At 39.0% G+C, this 23720-nt stretch overlaps 3 protein-coding genes across 4 annotated transcripts; 1 reads left to right on the plus strand and 2 right to left on the minus strand.

Annotated features, from left to right (window-relative positions):
* The first annotated feature begins 840 nt into the window (after positions 1 to 840).
* smpdl3b (sphingomyelin phosphodiesterase acid like 3B) lies at positions 841 to 4657 on the plus strand. 2 transcript variants are annotated; one of them, XM_075465989.1, is made up of 8 exons: positions 841 to 1342; positions 1447 to 1660; positions 1873 to 1970; positions 2103 to 2246; positions 2362 to 2531; positions 2810 to 2990; positions 3187 to 3320; positions 3499 to 4657. In XM_075465989.1, the coding sequence occupies exons 1-8, from the start codon at positions 1282 to 1284 to the stop codon at positions 3859 to 3861; spliced, it is 1365 nt and encodes a 454-aa protein (XP_075322104.1). In that variant the 5' UTR covers positions 841 to 1281; the 3' UTR covers positions 3862 to 4657. The 2 variants fall into 2 exon arrangements, with proteins under 2 accessions (XP_075322104.1, XP_075322105.1); XM_075465990.1 differs by lacking the exon at positions 841 to 1342 and having other exon boundaries at positions 1575 to 1660; positions 1769 to 1970.
* Positions 4658 to 5292: 635 nt separating this feature from the next.
* mecr (mitochondrial trans-2-enoyl-CoA reductase) lies at positions 5293 to 9029 on the minus strand. Its single transcript, XM_075465991.1, has 10 exons — positions 8717 to 9029; positions 7481 to 7578; positions 7269 to 7400; positions 7042 to 7185; positions 6727 to 6829; positions 6322 to 6424; positions 6166 to 6239; positions 6000 to 6060; positions 5690 to 5762; positions 5293 to 5602 (listed from the first exon to the last, which is right to left on the minus strand). The coding sequence occupies exons 1-10, from the start codon at positions 8908 to 8910 to the stop codon at positions 5439 to 5441; spliced, it is 1146 nt and encodes a 381-aa protein (XP_075322106.1). The 5' UTR covers positions 8911 to 9029; the 3' UTR covers positions 5293 to 5438.
* A 5340-nt stretch (positions 9030 to 14369) lies between these two features.
* Positions 14370 to 22128, minus strand: lin28aa (lin-28 homolog Aa). Its single transcript, XM_075466739.1, has 4 exons — positions 22098 to 22128; positions 21486 to 21658; positions 17315 to 17499; positions 14370 to 14583 (listed from the first exon to the last, which is right to left on the minus strand). The coding sequence occupies exons 1-4, from the start codon at positions 22126 to 22128 to the stop codon at positions 14370 to 14372; spliced, it is 603 nt and encodes a 200-aa protein (XP_075322854.1).
* Positions 22129 to 23720: the final 1592 nt, after the last annotated feature.

Below are 23720 nucleotides of genomic sequence, written 5' to 3' on the forward strand. Positions count from 1 at the left end.
AATCCCGCTAAAACCCCACATCGCGGGATAAAGTGTGTAAATTGAAGCCCTGAATTTTGCCTGCCAGACGAGACTTCTCAGTTTAGTCGGAAAATTTCCCGTTGTCCTTTTAAAAAAGAATTGAAAATATGGCTTGTAAAAACTGTAATGCTTTTTAGACACTTTATAGCGTATTCCACTCTTCAGAACAGTGCAAATCATCGGATTATTGTCTACCTGAAATACAAAACTCGAGCAAAAAAAAAAGCTATTTTGATGCCTTCATGAACTGTCGTAAATATGACATACATATTGACTGCTCTGTAGTTAAAGCAATTTTTTGTTTATATCTTATTGATTTCAAAATTTGGATGTATTATTTGTATACAGATAAAAAAATATATATAAGGTTGGATATAATGAAGTTCTCAGTGTTTGCGGTTACAGCTATTTAAATACAAAAGACTCTATGAAATACGAGTGTAACTGGAAGGTAGCACAAACATCATACATCAGCTTTTTATTTTTTACAAAATTCTTGCATACTGGCCTGTACAATAATGAAACGTGATAAGATCTATCAATATGTGTAAATTATATGAAATCTGTACTTTGTTTATTTGTTTACTGAAACATCATGAGCGTTAGGGGCAGTTGTACCGACTTTATCTTTAGCCAGCATAAAAATAGTTTACATGGAGGGATTTGGCACTTAGCTGCCAAGATTAACTTTCTGAGTGCCTTTTATGACAGTCTCATGTGAAGCCCATATCATCTACTGTGAAGTCATCATTCAAAATAACACCAAATGTTGGTATCGTAGCCCCACATCCGTGAACTATGATTTTTGTGATCCTACCGCAGAAAATGACCTATTAACTTCTTAATCACAATTAAAGTATCGCCAGTTATGTTTTTAGTTTGTGTTGTAATCTTTTAATCTTAGTCTATATTGTGACCTGAAATGTGGATATTTCAATCTTGCCCTCTTGAGAAAGGGGGCCGTATATGTTTTGTTTCTATTCGAGAGTCAAATACAGTCTGGATTCTATTTTCCCCTCAGCTTTGCCATGGTCGTTTATTGTAAAGGCTCATTAAATTGTTAATCCATTTGCCTTGGGTTAATATATCATGTGTTATGGAAGAGAGAAACTTGGCTTGTAATGAAATGGTGCATTTCTCAGGCAAAGACACGTCATTTATAGTTGTAGCTATCTCTTTTTATCTTTGCCCTTTATGGACTTACCTCTCAAACCACGCCGTGGCTTTTGACGGGTGTTTGCTGTTATCAAAGAGTCCAGCATGTCTCCAGTAAGGTTGTTCTTATCTTGTCTGCTTCTCAAAGAGGCTTTTGCGCTGTCGGGTAAGTAGAAAAAATATTATAACTATACCCCAAATTTCTTGCGTATCTCTACTCAAAGCGCAGGAATGACTTACTGTGCGTAATTACGCGTCGTTTTTATCCAGGGCGGTTTTGGCATATCACGGATTTGCACTGGGACCCAACGTACAAACTGACAGATGACCCAGGACTGGTTTGCGCATCCAGCGGTAAACGGCCAGCAGCCAGTGCTGGTATATTTGGAGACTACGTTTGTGACTCACCATGGCACCTCATCAACTCCTCTGTGTATGCTATGAAGAGGATTCTCCCGGACCCTGACTTCATCGTATGGACAGGGTATGTAAAATATCTGTTTTGAAATGACAGCACGTTTTATTGTGAATTTGGTTGGGATTATGTTAACACGTGTCGTGTTTATGTCTTTTACAAAACACAATGTGTCAGAATCACAACTGGAGACTAATACGGCTAATACAGCTGTGGGAACCCAATGTAAGTTTACACTGGAAATCACATGGAGAAAAAAAAATCTTGTCTGAATCTCACAGAGATGACACACCACATGTGCCCAATGATCATCTCGGAGAAGAGGCAGTGATCAACATCGTAGGCAACCTCAGTCACCTCATAAATGAGGTGTTTCCACGTAAGTGAGGAATCTAGGGACAAAAACTGAGTATTTATAGGGGATAACGTGCGGAGACAACATTCATCATGCTGTTTTAACATTTATTAACTTAAGACGGGTTGAAATTTTTTGCATTTTTGCCTTCTTTAGACACTAAAGTGTACTCTGCACTGGGCAATCATGACTACCACCCCAAGAGTCAGCATCCCGGAGCTCCAAACTCTATCTACGACCAAATAGCAGAAATATGGAATAAGTGGTTGGATCCAATGTCAAAAGAAACATTCAAAAAAGGTGAACAGATCCCGACACAAATGCCTTCCAAAGCAGTATACCAGCTAATGATATATGGCACAAATGGTACCTAAGAAATAAATAAATACATTTCTGAAATGCTCTTCTTGCACAGGTGGATACTACACAGAAGAGCTGCTGAACCGTGCTGGGTTCAGGATGCTAGTCCTTAACACTAACCTCTACTACGACCAGAACAAGGTGACCCAGAACTCGGATGACCCTGCAGGCCAGTTTAGCTGGTTGGATCAAATTCTTACCGAGGCAACCAACAACAAAGAGAAGGCAAAGCATCTTGTCTATTTTTTTCTTTTGGGACAAGGGTTTAGTTCAATTCAAAAGTGAGGACATCCTTATTATTGGACACTGGAGACTTAAATCATCCTCATCTAGTCTTTGTAAAATTTAGTTTCATGTCTGCATGAGGAAAGAATAAAATCCTGGAGTTGAGAGAAAGTATGTTCGGCTGCTCTGGCCCAAATCAGAGTATAGAGAAAAATACGAGTCAATATAACAATATTATTTGATGGTTTGGGCTAACTTTAAACGGTTTTCTCCATCAGGTGTACATCATTGGCCATGTTCCCCCAGGTTTCTTTGAGAAGAAAAGAAATAAACCTTGGTTCACAACAAGGTTCAACAAGCAATATCTGGATCTAATTGAGAAGCATCATTCTGTCGTAATTGGGCAGTTCTTTGGCCATCATCATACTGATAGCTTTCGCATGTTCTACAATTCAGAGGGTTGGTCTCACTGTGTAATACTACTGCTTTTACTTGTGTTGCAACAGTGACTGACTACATCTGGCAACAGATTTGTATTTATTTTATTGTAATTGTATAATTGCAGTCGATCTCTCACATTCTGTGCTCTGATATTAACATAAACTTATGGTAATAATGCAGTAGTCAGAGATGATCCTTCTTCTTTTTTTGACAGGCTCACCTATAAGCACAATATTCCTCAGCCCAGGAGTCACACCATGGGAAACAACACTTCCTGGAGTTGTGAACGGAGCTAACAACCCTGGGATCCGTGTCTTTGAATATGACACAGAAACACTCCTGGTCAAAGTGAGTAATGGCCGTTTTCTAAACAGTAAATTTACATGCAAATATCTTCGGCAGCTCGTCTCGGATGCAGTAGACTACAGCCTGTTTAAAGGAAATAGCTGTGTAGTTTCAAGAAAACACTTCTAATGCTTTTATTGTTCTGCTTTCTTTTTTTTGTTTAAACCACATGCATGAACAGGATGTGCTGACGTATTATCTGAACCTCACTTACGCTAATGCAGACACGGCTCGCTGGGAGAAAGAGTATCGTCTCACAGAGAGTTTCAGAGTACCAGATGCCTCTCCAGCCTCTATGCACCTGGTACTGGAACAAATAGCTACTGATCCCTGCTACCTGCAAAAATACTATGATTTCAACTCTGTCAGCTATGACCTCACAGACTGTGACAGTGATTGCCGTGTTGACCATGTCTGTGCAGCAAGAGAGGTAGACTTTGACAGGTATGAACACTGTCTGCTAAAAGAAGGAGCAGTTTCCATTCATGGTGGGATGCTGCTGGTCCTTTCTGTGGCTACAAGTCTGGTGATGGCATATTGGTAGAGCCCATCAGTATCCCATTTGATGCCTAAAATATTTTAAATCTTTCATGACTCAATAGAAGATGTCAGTCAAACATCACTGACAGACCATTTATGCAAAGAGATTTTCAACATTATACTTGTGTAAGTTTATGTAGTTTATCTAAGTAGAAGACAATGTCACTGTTTACTATGTACATACATGAGGCTCCACAGTGAGGCTAGAAATATCAAAGAGACACTACACAGACAAAAATAGTTTTAAATGAAGACTCAAAGGCTTCAGACATCTCCTGGGCAGAGAAACTATAATCTGCCATCAACAGCAATGTGTCCATGGAGGATTCAGATGTCTATCACATACTGTCAGTTATATGACACCTATAAACAGTCTTACACTCGATGTAATTAAATATGGGGAAAAAACAACCTTTGACTTCCTTTTCACTAAGGTTTCTTATATTTTTTGAGCAAGTAAATCGAATAACTTTGTAATTTTGTGCTTCAACAGCCAGAAGTACCATAAACTGTAAGATTCAGGATCAAATTCAGACTTTTGTCAAAGGTTTTTGCCACTTAAAGTGTCACACTCTACTTCATCTTGTGAATAAACCCTGCAATTACACTTAACTGTATGAATGTTATTTCTAATGAAAGAATTAATAACACTATTTTTTAAACAATAGACGGGTTAATATTTATTGCACTTGTGGTCATATAAGAAGATAAGCAATCTCTTGTTGAACATTACAGTTAAGGCTTTATTATCTTGGTTTCACCTGTGTTACCGTATACGACTATTATCATGCAGAAATTAAAGTGCTTCATCCTCCACTTCCCATCAAGCGTGAGCGCCTCAACAAAAGCAGAGATTTTGTCATTTTGCTGGTTCAGGTAATTCAGGCGTGTGGTAATCTGGGAAAAGTTATGAGACCATTTACAAACAATAGGAAGTCCATTGTTTTTGAATGAGAACGATTATTTACAAGTAGAAAACATTAAAATAAGTTGCCAATCTTCCCAGGAGTGAATGTTACAGCAAGTTCACCCAAAGGTCAGACCATGTAATGCAAAGAGAAAACCCAGTTCAGAACTACCTCTCAGACTCTACAGGCCTCCCTTAACACGTTAAATGTAAAAACGAATCAAAGTACAATAAGAAAAAGACTCAACAGGTAGAGCTTGTTTGGTAAGGTTTTTAGAAGAAAACTTTGGAAAGATTACATTTTTAGTTCTTGACAATCATTTACTTACTTTCAGGACCCAGTGAGGACTAGATTTTTCTTTTTTTTAATATATCAAATCCTGATATGTAAGACCACAGAAATCATGAGGGCTGTGCTTTCATTTTCAAATGACTATAAAAAGTTTTAAAAAGCTTTTAATTACTGCCATAAACCTAAAACACAGAAGCAACACTGCACACGTGACATAACAGACACTGGACTTTGAGCATGTTGACCAAACAGATTTATTAAGTATGTGCCGGAATACTGCATTTGGTTGACAGCAATGTGTCAGTAATGGAATTGCAATTTCAGTTCATACACTGTTGTTATGAGGGTCCATTGGCTGTTTTATGAACAGTGATCAGCAAGTTCACATAATCAGAACCTGCTTACTGGAAGTAAAAGGCTGCATGGCTGCATCCAGGGCTTTGTGATAGTCTTGAAGACCCACCTCAGTGCAGGCAGGAGCTGTCAGCTTCCCCTGCTGGATGAGGGAGCATAATTCATCCAGCATGCCTCTAAACAGCTTCCCATCTAGGATCGAGAACGTAGTTTTACACAAACCTTTTTTCCGATTTGTTTTTACATTCATTTTATGCATATACCACCATGCCAACTCACCATGAGAGTGAACTCTCTTCCACTGTGTGACCCAAAACCCCTTAACCTTCACGTCTTTGAAAATAAGTGCACTCTGGAGACAGAAAGTTTATCAAGTGTACATTTGTAAAAAGAATATCGATATGAAATGCAGCTGTTAAGCGATTGCTTTAAATCTCCAGCGAAGCGGTTAATTGCTTTTTCTCTGAGTAAGATACCACTCTAGTCAGAAGTGGTATCTATATCATCATCTCAACCTCACCAAGCATGCAAGTGGACACATTTTCCAGGATGTGAAACTTTATCTCTTTAGTATGAAACACTGTCTTACCACAGGAACAGTAACTGGCTGCTTGGACATGCCTCCATATGTCACCAAAGATCCGCCAAACCTGAAGTAAGCATAAGACATATGGCAAAGAAATATCAATGTCTCTTCTCTACATCATACGGCTGTTATATAAATTAATACAGATCATTCATTCATTCATGCTTACTGTAGATGTCGGAGCAATTCTGTTGCACTTTTGCCTCCAACTCCATTTAATGCAAGTTTAGGCTTTGAACATGTCTTTAAAAAAAAAAGTATATTACTAATAATGAAAGCCCTGCCACGTGATCATATCTTTAAAGTTATCTCGAGACTCACAGACCTTGAACATTTCCTTCATCTCAGGCCGCCTCAGGTCCTCTTCTCTGATCACATAGGTGGCTCCCATGGCCTTCAACCTATCACTAAGCTGTGTAAATTCTGGCCTTTGAAAGGGAAGATACAATGAAGAAGTTTACTGCAGTTTTAAATACTAGCACGTTTAAAAAAAAAAACAGTTATCTTTGTTCAATCAATCAATCAATCAATCAATCAATCTTTATTTATATAGCGCATTTCATACCACAGGCAACTCAGTGTGCAACTCTTGTTAAGAATATCAGGTAGCCTTCAGAGTCGGTCTGATTAAAAAAGAAATTTCCTTAGTTTCATAAAAAAAAAAATTCTGTAATATCTTGAAATATCTAAAGTTTATCAGTTTAAATTTATTCAAAAAAGCTGATTTTACCTGTCTCGAATAACATTTATAGTGTTTATTCCTCTTGCAGCAGCGATCTGTATGACAGCTTGCCCAACACCACTGTTTGCTGCATTCTGGATTACTGAGTCACCTGAAATGACATAACACAGAAGGAAACTGTGATGTAAAATTGTTGCCTAAGTCTGTTGTACAACCTATTATATTTAGCAAGAACTGAATTTTTTTTTAATGATACTAACAAAAAAGTCATCCAGATTATCATCCGAGTTGCTACTTGTTAGATCCAAGGGTTTATAGTTCTGTGAAAGGAGACATTACAGCCTTATGTGTGGAAAACATTACCTGGTTTGAGAGCTTCAAAGTCAGAGAGCATCCGGAAGGCAGTGCAGGGATTCACTCCAAGTGTGGCAGCAGACAGCAGGGGAATATCATTTGGCAGTGAGATGACATCATCCTCTGCGAACACTGCCTCTGTCCTCCACGTCCCTGCACGCACAAAGCCACAAAACTCTTTTTTTTTCAGCGTTGTGGTGTGTTGACTCATTTGTTTAATCCGAGTTTAAATTTACCTAGACCAGCATCTCTTGGGATGACCCAGTCTCCTGTTTTGAGAGACTTCACGTGGCTGCCCACCTCGATGACCTGGGCCACACCCTCATTGCCACCGACAGCTGGGACATCAGGCAGTATAGCATAAGTACCTAAAGGAGAAAACACTGTTATAAGAGCATCTATTCACCATACTTCTCTGGACAAAAAAAACAAACATCTAAGCAAATACCCTGAATCATGTTTATGTCAGATGGGTTGACTGGAGCCGCCAGCATTTTAACCAGGACATCCTTTGCACCAACAGGGGGTAGGTCTACTTTTCCTAACCTGATGACCAGCAAAAAAAAAAGGAAGAGAGGAAATTAAAACACTCATGCAATTCAGGTACTTAATCATTCTCAAAAAGCCTGCGTACTCCATATCTTATTTTTTGTGTGGTGATTTGAAGTACAGCTAATGAGACAGAGAGAACAATAAAAACTAGATTTTTCCCATCGTTAACTAGGTGTTTTTTCTTGTCGACCAACCAGCAAAATGGAGAAGGACTTCAGACAACTGATAAAAGAAATTTAACATCACTTTGGTGCTAATAAAAAAAACATAAATACATTCAAATGAATCAATTAATAGACAAGCTGATTATCAGGAAAATAACAACTCGCATTTTTGATAAAAGATTCATAATTTGTCATTTCTCAAGCAAAGATGTTTCCCAAATTTGTTCCAGCTTCCAGTTGACAGAAAAAGACTTAAATTGTTTCGTCTAAATCCACACTAAACAGGTCAAATACATCTAGTACTGGCATGAGCTTACTGGACTGGGCTTTCATTAAAGGTGGGTGGCTTACAAGAGAAGACAACAAGCCTACACATTTGCCAAGTTAATTGTTTATGTATTTATTTGTTAATGTCATTTTTCTTGCGAAAACCAACACTACTGTTTGTCAGTTTTTTTAGATAAAGCAAAAATATCCCATTTGTGATGTTAACGCATGAAAATGCGTTAAAGTGCTTCTACTTGACCTCATCGAGACCCTCGGCTTCTCTAGTTAAACTTTTAATGAAAAGTTTGTTTTGTTCAAAAGTGAAAAGGTTGGATGTGAAGTTATTCTGGTTTTCTTGACAATCGTAGTTAATTTGAATTAATCAGGATCAATAGCAAAGGTATACAAAAGAAAGGAGAAATAAATGGTTAAACTCTCTCTATTAAGTTATCCCTTGGAAAAGAAGTCATTTAAAAGGGAAAAGTCATTGAGGGCATTGACAAAAAATTAAATGGTGAGATTCATGCTTTGCAGCAACTTTTGTGTTAATTTACTTTTGTATTTTTGTCGAGATTATACTTAACACAACTAAGGGACAGAAACAGGATAAGCAACAACTCTTGTTTTTCATTTTCATAAAAACTGATTTTTCATAAACCGTTGTTCTCATAAAAACTATTTAGTGAGACGGATATTCTTACTGAACGACTCGAGAAGGGTCTCCGTAGTTTCTGTAAATAAGTGCCTGGCATGTCTGTGCGCAGCGACCAGCTGAATGACTGAAGTGGGAAACGTTAGCATCTCTGTGCCCTGAGCACCTCAGAAATGCGACGACGAAGCTTCTTCTACAGACCGCATGGCCTCTTAAACACACGGTGTGAAGTGGCAACCACATTGCAACTCAAATATATACTTTAAAATCTACAGTCAACACAGCTTGTTAGAAATATTTGTAAATTGACGCATAAATTTAGCCTGCAGACTACAACGCGGCCATATTGGATTATGCTCATGGGAGTGTGTGTCATTGAAAATGGAAACAGAGGGTAGCGCCCCTGGTGGACAAATTAAATACTGCGGTTAAACCGTGACGGGACATACTGTATGCGCTCGGCGAAACAATATCGTTTCTGCTTTCGGTATCTCACTTCAGACAAAGCAACCCTGTGACCGTGAGACTGAATTTCTTGGTAAAAGACTTTCACAAACATTATTCTTGTCATGAGAAAAATAAATCTTCTCAGAAAATTATAAATGCAGAAGAATCATGTAGCCACATGATATTTATTCATGTGGCTACATATTATTTATTAGACTGGAGTGGCAGACAGATTCATTCATGTGATAACACTAATTCCTTTGTCCAAGAATTTTTTTTAATCATCCTTTTTTTTTTACTGGAAGCTAAATAAATATTTTTTTTTGTTTTTTATATGATTGCTTATCCAAACCCAATCAATGATAAAACACTGATCTCATTACTGCGTTAAATAAATCAAGTAATGTGAAAAAGACCAACAGTATAGACAGACAGAAGCATAAAATATAGACAGAAATATAAAAGAAGAAGTTTTAGCAGTTTGCTGATCCGGAGGATTCAGATGTGTATTTATACAATGTCAAAAATGATGACATCAACAATTATCTCAGACACAGTGGGAGGAGGCCAGAGCACCCAGAGAGAACCCACGCATGCACAGGGAAAACATGCACAGAAACGCCAAGATTCGAACAAACAACCCTCTTCCTGTGAGGTGACAGTGCTAACTAGCACACCACTGTGCAGCCCAGAAAGATCATTCACAACTGAAAAACATTTAAGACAGCTGCAAATGTTCCCAGGAGTGGACATCCCAGCAAATTCACCCCAAGGTCAGACCATGCAAGGCTCAGGGAAAACTCGAGGACTACATCTTAGACTCTAAATGTTTCACTGAAGATCTTGTGAAAATTGAATGAAACTACAATTAGAAAAAGACTGAACAAGTATTGCTTATTTAGAAGCAATGCACAGTACCATGTTTGGTGAAAACAAACACAGCATCAGCAGAAACATCTTATATCAGCTGTCAAGCATAATGGTTTGGGCATGACAATCTGGGCTTGTTTTACAGCCACAGGATCTGGGTACCTTGAAGGTATTAAGTTGACCACAAACTCATCTGTACACACAAGTATTTTAAAGTCAAATAGGAAACAACAAGACAATGATCCTAAACTCAGCAGCAAATCTAAAACAGAGTGGCTTAAAGAGAAACGAATCAAGGTGTTGATCCATGATCCAGTTAAAGTCCAGAACTGTCTGACTGAAATGCTCTGCTGGGACCTCAAGTGAGCTGAGCATCAACAAACGCTCACAAACCTCAATTAATCATGGGATGTACTTTGATTTTTAACAAAAAATTGCTTCTACAATTCGGTTTAGTTTTTGTTAAATGTATGATGACAGGCCGTAATTCATCATGTGTTGTTCATCTGAAGTTGTATGTGCTTAATTTTAGGACCTGGTGAGGACCAATGTCATAGTTTTATCTTCACTAAACTGCAGGTTTTCTAAAGTAATAAGACAATAAAAATAAATCAATATTGACATTTATTAAGAAATGGAGCAGATCTTTAAATATAGAAACATAATCACAGTTAATGCTTTGAAAATCCTACATGCTGTTCATTGCTGACAGAAAGCCATTAAATTGCCTGAGTTCAAGATAATTGTAGTTCTATGGCAGTAAACACTTATACATTCATCATTAAGAAATGCACATTTTTGGAAGTAGCCATTTAACTGATAAAATACAACAACCCAACTTAAATAGCTGATGGTCACAAACATGATAAGTACATATAAGGAAACCTGTTAAGCAAAATGCCTTGATGAGTTTCAAAACCCAGAGCGCATAGTCTCACAAGACCTAGGATTTTCAAGGAATCAAAAACCCAGCTAACACCCAACAATAAAATCACAATAACACCATTGAGGGGTCTGACAGGGTTGTTACAATCACAATGTCTGGCATGAACTTACTTGGTTTCAAAATCATAATATGAAAAAGTACAGTAAGTACAGCAGAATACTGCAAACTTGACAACACTTTAATTCCCCCCTCATCTAAGTAGTGGACGTCCAAATCAGTCAAGTCGGAGTTTTAAAGACGAGGTAATCGATGCTTTCAGTTACTAAAAGTCAAGTGTCATCATCAATGGGTCTTTTTTTTTTTTTTCCACTTAAGAGAGGAAAAAAAAATTGTTCAAGTTGGAGGATCTACTGGCACTGCAACTGTAAACAGAAGATTCTCAATAAGAATGCTGAGGAAAGTAAACAATTTCCCCAAATAGTGGCACTTCCATTCGCACATTTCATCTTTCATAACCTGAGCGGAATGATCAAAACAGTGTATGATCCTTCACTTTTTAAGATTTGGAAAACTTGTATAAAGCATCCCTTGACATCAGAGTATGAAGGGATTTCTGAGCGTTAAGTCATTTGTGACACATTCTTTTTGTCATAAGCACTGATAGTCTGAAACACCAATAACAATATGTCGAGATGAGACAACGATTATATACTACTAGCCCCAGTCCCTTTACAATATTCTACTATATCCCCATCTAGAACGATTATAGAGGAAAAATTACAACAATAGTGGAACATTTTCTTCATGGTATGCAAAATAGGACATAAAGAACATCATCACGATGGGTGCACAGAGTGTTATTAAGAGTCAAAAAGCTTGTAAATCTCAACAAAAATGTTTTTGTTATGACCAAAATATCATAAAAATTGTCCAGGAAGTAGAAATAAACTGCACCAAGACACTCCCAAGCTCATAATATTCTGGCTTCTTTAACCTAAAATTGATTTAATCTGGATGCACATTTAATCTCTGCACTGTGTTGAATTAACACTCAACTGACTCCTTACAATCAATCTGAAACAGTCCCTGAGTTTTCATCTTGGCGATTCTTGAGTTGAGCCCAAGAGTGGAGCAATTTTTAAATGTCAATAGACTATATGTGGTTTATGAAAACAAAAAAACATACATAAAATATGGAACTATATATTCAAATGCTATTAAACTGAAATACAGAAATGAAATTAATGCATCTTACACGTGATTAGTGCAGAGTGACATTGCATTGGTTTTTGGCATAGATAGATCGAACAATGGACTTCTCTTCTTAAAGGCTCACTGTGCACTAAAATAAAACGGCAAAGAAAAAAGGCAAAGAAAAGAAAGAATAAGAAAATCCTCACAGTTTACATCAGTCCTCATTATACTATGCACCTGTAGAGTATGTTCTGTAAATTGTAACTCGTGTTGCAATATATTACTGTTACATTGTATTCATACTGAATTAAATTAAGGAAATTGACAGTTATTCATCAATAACATATGTACAGTAATAAGAGTACCTGGATGTTCAAAGTTACCCAAATATATTCTCAAGTCATATATAGCTTTGAATGACATTTTGCAGTTTTCTGATGTCTGTACTCAAACTTTCATTGCTCAGAGGCTTCAATAGGAGCAGGAGAAGCTGCAGCACTCTAGGATGAAAATAAATAAGTAGTATGATACGTTTAAAAGGCTTTAGAATAATTTTACATATATATTAATTGGGTGTAAAAGTCTCAGTCAGCTTCTCCTGTAAAACGGGAGTAAAATGCTGTTTAGGTAGCTAGATCTACATGCTCCTCCGTGCAGGCTTGGTGTTCCTGAACTATTACCCAACGATTGGGTTATAGGGAGGTAGAGTCTTAAACAACTACCGAGAAATGGAACAAACTAGATACAAACAAAAAACACCAGCCTTTCCACTAGCAGCATCGTGTCCTGATTTTGCCTCATTTTTATTCAAGTATTGAGAGGAGAGCTAGTTAGACCTCTTAGTAACTTAGTCCAGATCAAGTATTTTATGATGTTGTACGTGTAATATGGTCAGTATCCTATACAATTGATTGGAATTCTATCAAATCCAACAGAGTAATTATAAAGCAGCAGTCTTATACAGCAGCCGATAACAACAAAATACTGCAGATGAACAGTTGATAGTACCTGGAAACCGTAACAGTCGGCTGAAAAGCAGTGATTTGCTGCCCTCTCTGGGTCAGACTTAAGTATGTTAATTAATCTGCCAAAGAGTAAAGACAACATATTTTTCTGCTGTCTAGTAAAACGTTGGTCTTGTGCGTTTAACTTTAGCCTAGATGGGAAGCTTCCCTTCATCCTGACACAACAACCCCAGTTTGTTTTCAGTTTGGCAGTTGTTCTGCACCCTAAACTGAAGATTTAGTACAACTCCCTCTTGCCTCCATACATTTCTTCCTAGACAGACTTGCAGAAAGACTGGGGGAAAAGGTCTCGGGTGCGGGCTCGTGTTTCCATTGTTGCATCTGTAACCTCTCAGCACTGATTCCAACAGGCCTTAAGGTACACGTATACAGAGCAGCAGGGTGACGAGTTGACCCACTGCAAGTCGGGTTTTCAGGCAATGTTAAGTTACTCATTAAGCAGGTATATTACAGATAATGTCAGTCTGTGTAAATACTGTAGTGCAAAAGGGATTTGATTTAATCCCAATTAAAAATCACAAATCTCCAAAGCTGTAGTCTGAGAATATTTGGTTTACCATCAGCCATAAGGATAGCCGACCAGTGAGGTAGAGCTGACCCGCCAGCAAAATGCTGAATGGTTCAAATGAAATGATAAAATATACATATAACTGACCAAAAACTGGAAACCACTTTTGGTCTGACATTCATTTGGCCCCAGGAAAACTGGAAGGTCAACTGCAATACTGTATTGGCAAATACCAATACATTAACTATAGCTATAATCCATCCTATTTTTTTTTTTTCACCAATCCTCCCAGTCCCCATGTGATATCTAGGCTAACATTTGTTGTGGAGGTACTGTTACATCTCTGCTATCTTCATGGTGAAGTGTATCAGGAGGGAGACTGAAATGGTAAGCAGCAAAAGTGTAGCTCTATAAGAACACAATAAGTATTACACAAAAACATAAAGGATGAATAAAGCCTGCAAGAAAAAAAAAAAAAATCTGTAAAAGCTTGTCAAGACCACCCGTCATATGTCATTACCATCTCAAACCTCTGTAACAGCAGTGATTAATGCATTTAGCAAGCTTCCTGAGTGCAATCAGCAGTATTCCTGAGTGTTACACCAAATAAAAAATGAAAACATTCTTCATGTGTATTTTTTTTCTTTTTTTTTTTCTAAACCTGAGGTAATTCCAAAAGCAGCTTCAAAAGCCAGGAGAGGATTGTGTCTCCCTCCTCGCCGTCAAAGCAGTTTGAATGGCTTCTGTGCTTCAGTGTGGCCCAATCTCCAGTTTAATCAGAGGTCTCGGGAGGTGGTGCTGAGTGCTCTCCTTCTTCTCCTTTTAAGGAAGACGGTTTTCCCTGAGAAGCCGGTGAGGACTGTTGTGCTTTGATTGGGCAGCTGGCGACCATGTGGTCAATGCTCTGGCAAAAATGGCACTTCTTGGGCTGAGGTGGCAACTTGCACTCTTTGGCATGGTGATCCAGTCCTCCACAGTTATAGCACCTACAAACGTAGAAAGGTTCCGTTATTAAGTTTGTTTGAACCTGCAGCAACCAGTGATAACACTTTCTGGCTCCATCATAAGAATTTAACTCCTGTAAATATAGGTACTAAAACGTTATCCATTTTTGATAAAATACTAATTATATAAGCTTTACGGAAACGCATGGTTGTTTAATATCAAACCTCAGTAGCCCAGTTTAAGCACACACATCAAACCTATAGTATATTAAATTTGAGACAAGATGTTACCACAACAATCAAGCTTGCATGTACAGATCCTAACCCCCGCCCACAAATCCCTAATTATTTTTTTTACAACTTGAACAGACGAAGTGAAGCAGATGAAGCATGTAAAGGGTTTGCAGTTACACCAGTTTGCCACTAGATGGCAACATTTCACCTGCAATGACTTCAGTTTGTATTTGGACAGGTCTTCAGGGAATTCCAGGGCTCACTATATAATATATATTCTGAGATAGATTGGAACATTTCAAAACTATTCATGCATCTTAGAAGACCCCAATCTACAACCAAAACGTGTGATATCTTATCATCAACCTGTAAGGAACGCAAAAGATTTTAGAAGTGACGGTTATAATTTTCCTGTTGTCATGCATGGTAAACACGGACCATCTCAAGTGTTGTCAGCAGTTTGTCACTGACAAAAGCTTCCGGTTGGACCCTATTGTATCAAAGTGTGGCATCCATTTCATCAGCATTGAACTTAAGAAAGGAACACTATGTGGGGTCAGTGAGAGCCATCAGGGGTGCCATCGGCCACCACTGTTCGAACGTAATCTATAGAGTGGCCACGAGCATAGGGGTGGAAGACAGATGGGTTGTGGGCGTGGGGCGGTTATTTTGGACCCCTTTGGACCCTCCTGCCATCTTTGTGTCAGCAATGAGGTTTGAACAGGACGGCTGCTGAGGGGTCAGGGTGGCTTTGTAGCACTTGGCTGTTTCGGCAGTGTCAAGGTCCAAAACGTCACATCACAGAAACTCCCTACATCAGCATCCATCAGGAGGCAAGTGGAAGTGGTCCCTTTGTCTAAAAAAGCTGCAGTAATGACCTCTGAACCCTGACCTCCAGCCTCCCCCAATCCTATCCGAGCCCCAAGCTCTTCCTTTTATTCATACATGGTTGCCATGACAACAATGACCTTTCACCCCCCCCTCCCGGGGCTCTTGCATCTGTTATCAATTAAATGGACAGGAGCTTTTCCCCTACCTCAGTCATTCATTGTGTATATGACATATATACACACACATACCTCTCACAAAGGTGTTGGTTTATGTTACATGGACTCAGAGCTGGGAACTAACAAACCAGAGTCGTCCTCAGTGATCTTAAAAAATTGTTCAAAAACTGTCTATTTTGTTTATTGGCTGAAAATTAGATCAAGTAATCAAGCACAAATCCATGAAGCACAGCCCTGTGTTGCATAATGAAATACGCTAAGGGAGAACCACGTCTTATCCATGGATCAGTGTGGTCTTGGGAGAAGTATTGAACCACAGCGCTCTCACAGGACCCTTTGAGGCTGTAATGATCTCTGTTCTCACACTCATTCTCCCTGCTTGTAATCACAGCTGACAGGAAGTTAAGATGATACAACTCAAACCTTGCATCACACTGATATTCAACGACTGACCCGCCTCAAAAAATACAAAAATTTAAAAAATCCAGGCCCCATTAACTAATTTTTATTTATTTATTTTTATTCCTGGAAAGGACAATGTTGCCTTTGGGTCTCTAAGTCAGATCAAATTAGTATATTTCTCAGAAATTTTAAAAGATGGACGGGTTCATGAATATGTTTTTTTCCCCCTGTGGTGTCAACTAATACATGCATGAAGCTCTTCGAAAAAGAAATCTTTCTTCAAAGAAGAAAGTTCTAGGACAACCTGCAACCTCACAACGTATCTGGAGAAATGTTATTCAGATCGTGAGTTAAGTTTGGAGTTGTTTTGGAGTTACAAATCATGCTGGCAGAAGAGGTTTAGCAGGAGAAAGGAGAAAGTGGGTTGGTTTGAATTCACTAGGGACCGGCAGATTTAAACAGTTATTGATCCAGGTCACATGTCAGGCCTGCTGACATGACCCTTACTGGGTACAGAGGTGGGGGGTTGGGGGTCGTGGAAAAGGAAGGAAAATGTGGAGAAACTACAACACCTTTGTACATCTGATTCAATCTATTAGGTGCTTTCTTACTGGTTGACAAAATTGTCTTCTTTTGCCAAGTAAACCCCTGGCTTTGCCTTAAAGCTGAAAAACACCCATTTTCAGTCACTTGTTAAAGATCTGGATGTTAATATTTTTCAGATAAATTTGCCAATTCATACGTTGGTCCTTACACACTGGTTTCTGTATTTCTACTTAACTTTAGCCAATTGCTTAACAAAAGAGAACTTAATGTAAAGTGCACTGACATTTCATTTTGTTGTGAACTGGCATTATATGGACATCGCTGAAAAGAACAACTTTATATCACTGAAGGTTATTTGTGCTTGTTTTAGGAATGGCAGCCACTTTAGTTTTTTGTTCTTTGCAATAAGCCCCCTGGTTCTGATGACTATGCATCCAGTGTAGCAGAGAGGGAATGCAATTATGCAGTTTACACATTTTTTTCTTTTGTGTGACATATTTCACATTACCCTCTTCCAGTTGGCTTATTCAAAGCTGCAAACAATGAAATCTATTTCCCCCCCCCCCCCGTTCCTCCCTTCTCACCTGTCTCCTTTTGAACGCCGCTTTTGGACCTTCTTGCCTTTAGGTCTCCGCTCACTGCCCACACAGTGGATGCCACCTGGTCCAGTAACTCGCTGCGACTCCAAGCCTTTTGATGACTTTTTGAAGGTAAACTCGACTGCTTCGCCCTCCTTCAGGCTGCGGAAGCCCTCCATGTGCAATTTGCTCTTAAAGGGAACAAATTGGAGATTTCTCAGCATTAACATGTTTGTGTATGTTACACTTATGTTGTGATTCAATTGTGCAAAGCATTTAAATTATGCTAAGGACAATGGGAAAAGGAGGAATGTGTTATTCCTTACAAATACTTTATTCTCTATATCATTTAACTCTAATAAGTGGTGATAATTTGATGTTTGAAAGGTCCCCATATTGACCAGATTACCTCCACAGTGAGCGTGTGGACACTTTGACCTCTGACAACAACCCCCATCCATTCCTCACTGTGTGATACCATCAGAGCACTTATCTGGTATTTTAAGGTGATCACTAAGGTGCCTCACCTGATAAATAAACAAGCCCGCACAGAGCTTATTGTTCCTACTTTACCCAGCAGTTTGTACACACCACCATGCATTACAAAGCCTCATTGCCTTAATGCTGCATTGTCTTTTCTCCGTGTTTGAGTGGTAAACCTGGTGAGAATAACCTTCAACCCACCCCCTCCCCACCCGAGAGACAGCATTCCACACTGCTGCCCCTACCCCCATCCCTCTTCCCACCCAGATCTCAAAGCTCCACTAAGACACTGACCACCACTAACCCTAAACTACAGGATGCAGGGTTTGGTTGGTGCTCGTGTTGGGGGTGGGGTGACAAGGCTTCTCTGTGAAGTTGGGGGTCAGGGTGACATTCCTTGGATAGTTGTTTGGCAGAAAGACATGAAAGATATAAAGTGAAGGGAAAGCACAAATGATTAACATCTCCCTCTGATATCAGTGCTTAAAGATGTGATCTTAGTGACAAAAGACCTGATTTCATTTTGTTGGAATTTGACAAGCAATAAAGTTAGAGTGGCACGTCTGCTTACTTAATAAACAATGGATCTGGAGATATGAATGTTCAGCTACTTATTCTTTGACACTATTTGTACCTTGAGTAAAATAAAAATAAAAAAAAAGGTTCTTCTTAATACATGAAAAGAACATTTCCACTTCCTAAAGAAATAACAGGTAGATAAAGGAAGGAAAGGTGTGGTGCAGGTTTGAGGATAAATCCCTTAGACTAGTTAATACATCATGGGAATTCCCTCTATAAAACTCCCTTGGTGGGACTGATTAAATTGTCACGCAAACTGTTGACATAGGAAGAGCAATCTATTTAATTTTGCAAGTCTGTTTTGATAGACTAATCCCATTTCTTTGATTCCACTTCAAGCAAAGCAACACCCATATATCACTTACGACCAATGGTCTGCCATCTTTGTTTGTCAAAACCACCAGGGATCAAACAAAGCACGCAATTTATTGTGAGAAGATAAATTCAGAGCAGGTTACAATTTAAAAGGATACATTTAATATATTTCTTAAGATGCAGCTTCAGAGTACACAATCGGAACACATCAGTCTTCAAGATGTACATTAGACAACACAAACAGGGGTCCCAGCAAGCTGCCAACTAGCAATGCCTTCTTCTTACAAGACAAATGCCAAAGTTCCGTCTTCTGTAACCCTAAAGCATCCAGTAAACATTGAGTATGTGCTGCACAGTCCTTAGTAATGACAAAGCATGATTGGTGAGCCATGACACTTGAGTGGCAACATGGACATCCACGGAGCCCCAGTCCAATCAGGTATCTCCACCAGGGTGACCGTTAACCCACTTCCTCTCCCATGTGTGACCACCCCCATAACAGACCTTCACCAGTCACATGGCCAAACCAGGTTATTCTCTCACAGGTAGGGAACCAGGGTGGGGTCTTTCATTTTCAAGGGTTTGATATGTTGTTATGGCACTATTAGTGGGGTCTACTGGAAACTATGTCGAGAATATGTCTGGAAGCCAAGTGAGGTAAAGAAAGACATCAGAGCAGCAAGGGACAACAACAGGACTTCTGCAGGGACAAAGGAGGGCTCTGTCACAACCGAGGAGTGCTTCATTCAGATGCATGGCTCTATTATCCACCTGCACAAAGGCCAGCGGACCCTGGGGCTTAATTTTCATTGACACGTGGCCACTAATTCTAGTACTGAGGCCTTTACGTCCTCATATCCCCTACACATTTATCACCGACACCTGGTTGGGCATGTCTTTGAGATAAAACGAAAGTTACAATGTCACAGAATTGTTATTTTGGTCAAATAAAGCACTTAACATTAGAACTAAATCTGAGCTATGATATCAAAGCCACAAAATACTATAGTCCCTTTATGCTGCTAAAATAAATGATAGAAATGAATAAATGGATTATGCGTTATCAAAATTAGGCCCCTTTTCATGGTTCAGTGGTCTCACAGACCATAGAGAGATACTCTACAATACTAAACATATAAACATCTGGGGAAATCCTAATTTGGTTTCATTACAATGATTTAGGTGGCCGTTTGGACCATGTAAGCAAGGTATAGTAATGACAGTTGGCAGGAAAACTGGAACCGATAGCCTACCACGTGTCTCTTCAACTTCATTTAAACCTGCTGGAGCACTAAGCTGCAGGTTTCTATCCTCAACTGAACCCATGTTTTGGGTTGCATTATGAGTAATCAAATACCAGCTTCCTGTACATTTCAGTTACAACTCTTGCACAGAAAAATCAAATCTTTCTATATGCATCATCATATAGCAGCAGAAGGAAACGAGCTTCTTGAGACAAACAGGCAACTTGTGGGGGATTTATTGATGGCAAATAAAGTTTAATCTTTAAAAATCTGATTGGGATTTTTTCAGACAAATGTCTCCACATTTTAAGACCATAGAATGAAGGTGTGTGAATAAGGAAATAGACCTAAAATAAAAACCTGTGGCCCTCTTTAAAGGAGTCTTAGCTATAAAGAGTAGTGTGGCACTATACCACACACACACAGGGGGTTGAGCAGACACCAGAGAGCCTTTAATCACTTTATGACAGGAACTTTGAGGTGAATGGGCAGCTTGTGGGGATGTCTCTCATTCACATGCTAAACCTTTATCTTACCAGACAGAAATGGAGGCGCTTGCACGGATGAGAAGGAGGTAAATGCAATTGGAAATTTTAAAAGGTGGATGAAGGTTTGGTGAAGACAAATCTTGGTGAAGTTTGGACAAATACTTTGGATCAAAGGAAAACATTTTAAAAGATGACTGATGGGGCAAAAAGAGTTCAGACAAATAAAACCACTGGCTGCAAAAAAATTAAAATAAAGTGATGGTACCAATGAGCACATCAGTATCAAACGCAACCCAAACCTAAAAAAAAAAAAAACAAACAAAATAAAAGCGATTGCAAACCCTGTTTAGATATGTGTCCTTTTGGTTGTTGTTCTATACTGACTGAGGTACATATGTCAAACATATGTGTGCATATCAACAATCTGTAGTCATAGAGCATAAATGCCAAAACCCCTCTTCTTGTTCTAAACCCACACTAATATCAGCAATTATCTGTCCACATCTCTCAGTTAAGTCTCCTCTTTCTTAAAAGACCAGTTTCATTGATGAAAGCCTGTTTAAGTGTTTAAACCTCACTGAACATAAAAAAAAAGAAAATGTTCACGTCTCCACCACATATACCAGTGTCAAATGAGTGTAAAAAACTCAAGGAGGCCTGCTGCTCTCCTTCAGCTGCAACACGTGTTTCTTCGTTGGAGAAACACCCACCGCACAGCAGAAACCCTCAATCTAAACCATTTAAAATATCAAAACAAATGCTCATCTATGTAGCCTATGCACTTCACATTTGGATGCATTTATATTCGGAAATCTTTCGATTTCCGAAGTTCTGCCTGGAATAAAACGGAGGACAAACACCCTAAATTAATTAAGCAGCACTGAAAACAGGTGGAGTGATCCCCTTCCTGCTAAAAAAAAAAAATCAACGTTTTTTTTTTTTCCTTTTCTTTTCTGGGAGGGGAGAAAAGCATTTTCAGATTTAAATGGATGTCTTTGTTCGGATGTAGAAAGTAACACCAGTGCTGGGTGTCGTTTGATGCACTTTAAGCGCCCAAGCAGATCCTACCTGATGGACAAACACATCAACCGGCTCGTCAAGTGGCACTCCCTCCCGGTCGGTCATGGACAGGAACCCGAAGCCCATGCGGACGTTGAACCACTTGCAAACGCCGAGCCCGTGGAAAGACTGTGAATCCTCCTCTGTGCTCGGTGCCTCATCCTCCTCAGTCTTACATACTCCTGCAATGAAAAATGCGATGCGTTCAGAGCGCGCCTCGCGGAGTTAAAGATGTTTAAACTCCCGCACTTCATCTAAAACGGCAAAATTCGGAGGTTTCAAAACTTTTTGTCTTTCGCTTTACCGCATCGGTAGCTTAATCAATCAATGTATCAGTGACCGAACACGCCGAGCTCAGGCTTTGGTGCAATGTGAATGCAAATGAATAAAAGAAAGCAGTTCCATTTAAGTAACTGTGCGAATATGCTGCGAACTGGTACAAAAATAAGTCATCTTGCAAGCTTCGGGATGTCAGAACATTTCTAAGAGCGTTTAATGGATTGCAACATCACGTGTGTGAACAATGGCTGGAAATAATCCACTACAATCAGAGACAGTCCGTCAGAACACAACTCAATTAACTTAGAGAGCATCAAAGTGCAGTTTGTAAAGTTACTCAACCTGGGAACTCCTGGTTAGAAACGGAACCCATGTCTTCAGTTCTGCCTTGAGTCAAAATTAGCACCCAAACTGCAGTATCCTTTTTTTTTTGCCCTCAAACTGGGTAATCCTCACAGATTGCCACGTTCATGCAAAATGCTGCGAAAAACTGAAGCTGCGCAGCGAGAGGGAAAGCTGGAGAGGGAGGTAAACAAAAGGGGGCTGGCAACCTATCCCCCCTAAACAATGAAGGGTGGGGGGGTCAAGGGGAGAATTTTTGCAGAAAGACCCCCCACTCACCCACCCCCCAATAACATCTTAAACAATGCAACTAAACCATGCAACTCTAACCTTACTGAGATATAAAGCAAAACTAAAAAAAAAATAATAATAATCATACCTTCTGCCATGTTAGTGGGCCAGTTTTACTCCAAATGTTCACTGCTGTCGAGCCCTTATTCCTGTCCTGCTCTGGTCAGCGCTGTTGGTCAATATAACTGACAATTTCTCATCCAACAAAACCCCCCACACTCTCGGTCATGTCCACGTGATTCACGTTTACAGTCCCCAAGGATACATGCATTGTCACGGAAGGACCAATCACGACAAAACGAAAAATATTAATATTCTTCCATTTTTTTTTCCCCTTTTCAAACCTTGAATTATGTGGCGGTGATCACAGTTACTGTAAAAAAATATATATATATATTTGTGTACTGGCAGGATTATGTTGGTGTATACACATGTTAAACCTGCTTTTATTCAGATATTTCTTAAACAAACAGCTCGAGTTATGACACGTAATGGAGTAAAATATATATATATATATAATATATATATATATATATATTTTCTAAATAACATTTGCTCTACATGTGTGCAGTAAACTGGGGTGAGAAATGAGGGAAATATCATGATGGCGATTTAATTCCTTGGATGGATTTTTCTCAAAATAAGTGTTATTTTTTTCATTTAGGAGCCTAACTTTCTTAGTTTTTTAAATAAAATCGCTTTGATATTTAGAGTTTTTGTTATATTTCTAAAATAATACATTTTCTTTTTCTGCTATCAGTAAAATCCTGCCTTAATATGCACGGGGCACGTTTTTGTTGTCGATCCAGGTGGTATTTTGAGGAGGCAGAGGGTCGTGTGTCCCCCCCCCCCCCCCCCCCCCCCCCAACACACACACACACACACACTTAAAAATGGGGAGAGAAGAGCTCTGACGAGTCCAAAAACCTGAACTGAAGAAAGAAAGTGAACAGGAAAACTAAAAAAGATTGGCAGCAAAACGCTTTATGAAATCAACCCACGATTTAAGGCTGCCTCACGAAAACAAGCAAACGAATTCATGGATCAATAGTGATTGATCACATCATGTTAAGATGTTGACACGTGTCCTTGTGGAGTGATGGATGCGTTAAAGAGAAGAGGGTATCTGACCAACCCCACGACTGTCCAAATCCGAAATAACAGACTATATTAATCGAAATAATGATGATAATAGATCACTACGTTGCGTTTTAAACAAGTTCATGTGAAAAAAGGCAAGACGTTTTGTTTTTATTGATTTTAATTGAATTATCAGTCTCATTTTTGTAATAAAATCAAGCAAAAAAATAAAAATAAAACAAATATATATAT

Source organism: Odontesthes bonariensis, chromosome 5, assembly GCF_027942865.1.
Source record: "Odontesthes bonariensis isolate fOdoBon6 chromosome 5, fOdoBon6.hap1, whole genome shotgun sequence".
In the NCBI taxonomy this organism is placed as follows: Eukaryota; Metazoa; Chordata; class Actinopteri; order Atheriniformes; family Atherinopsidae; genus Odontesthes; species Odontesthes bonariensis.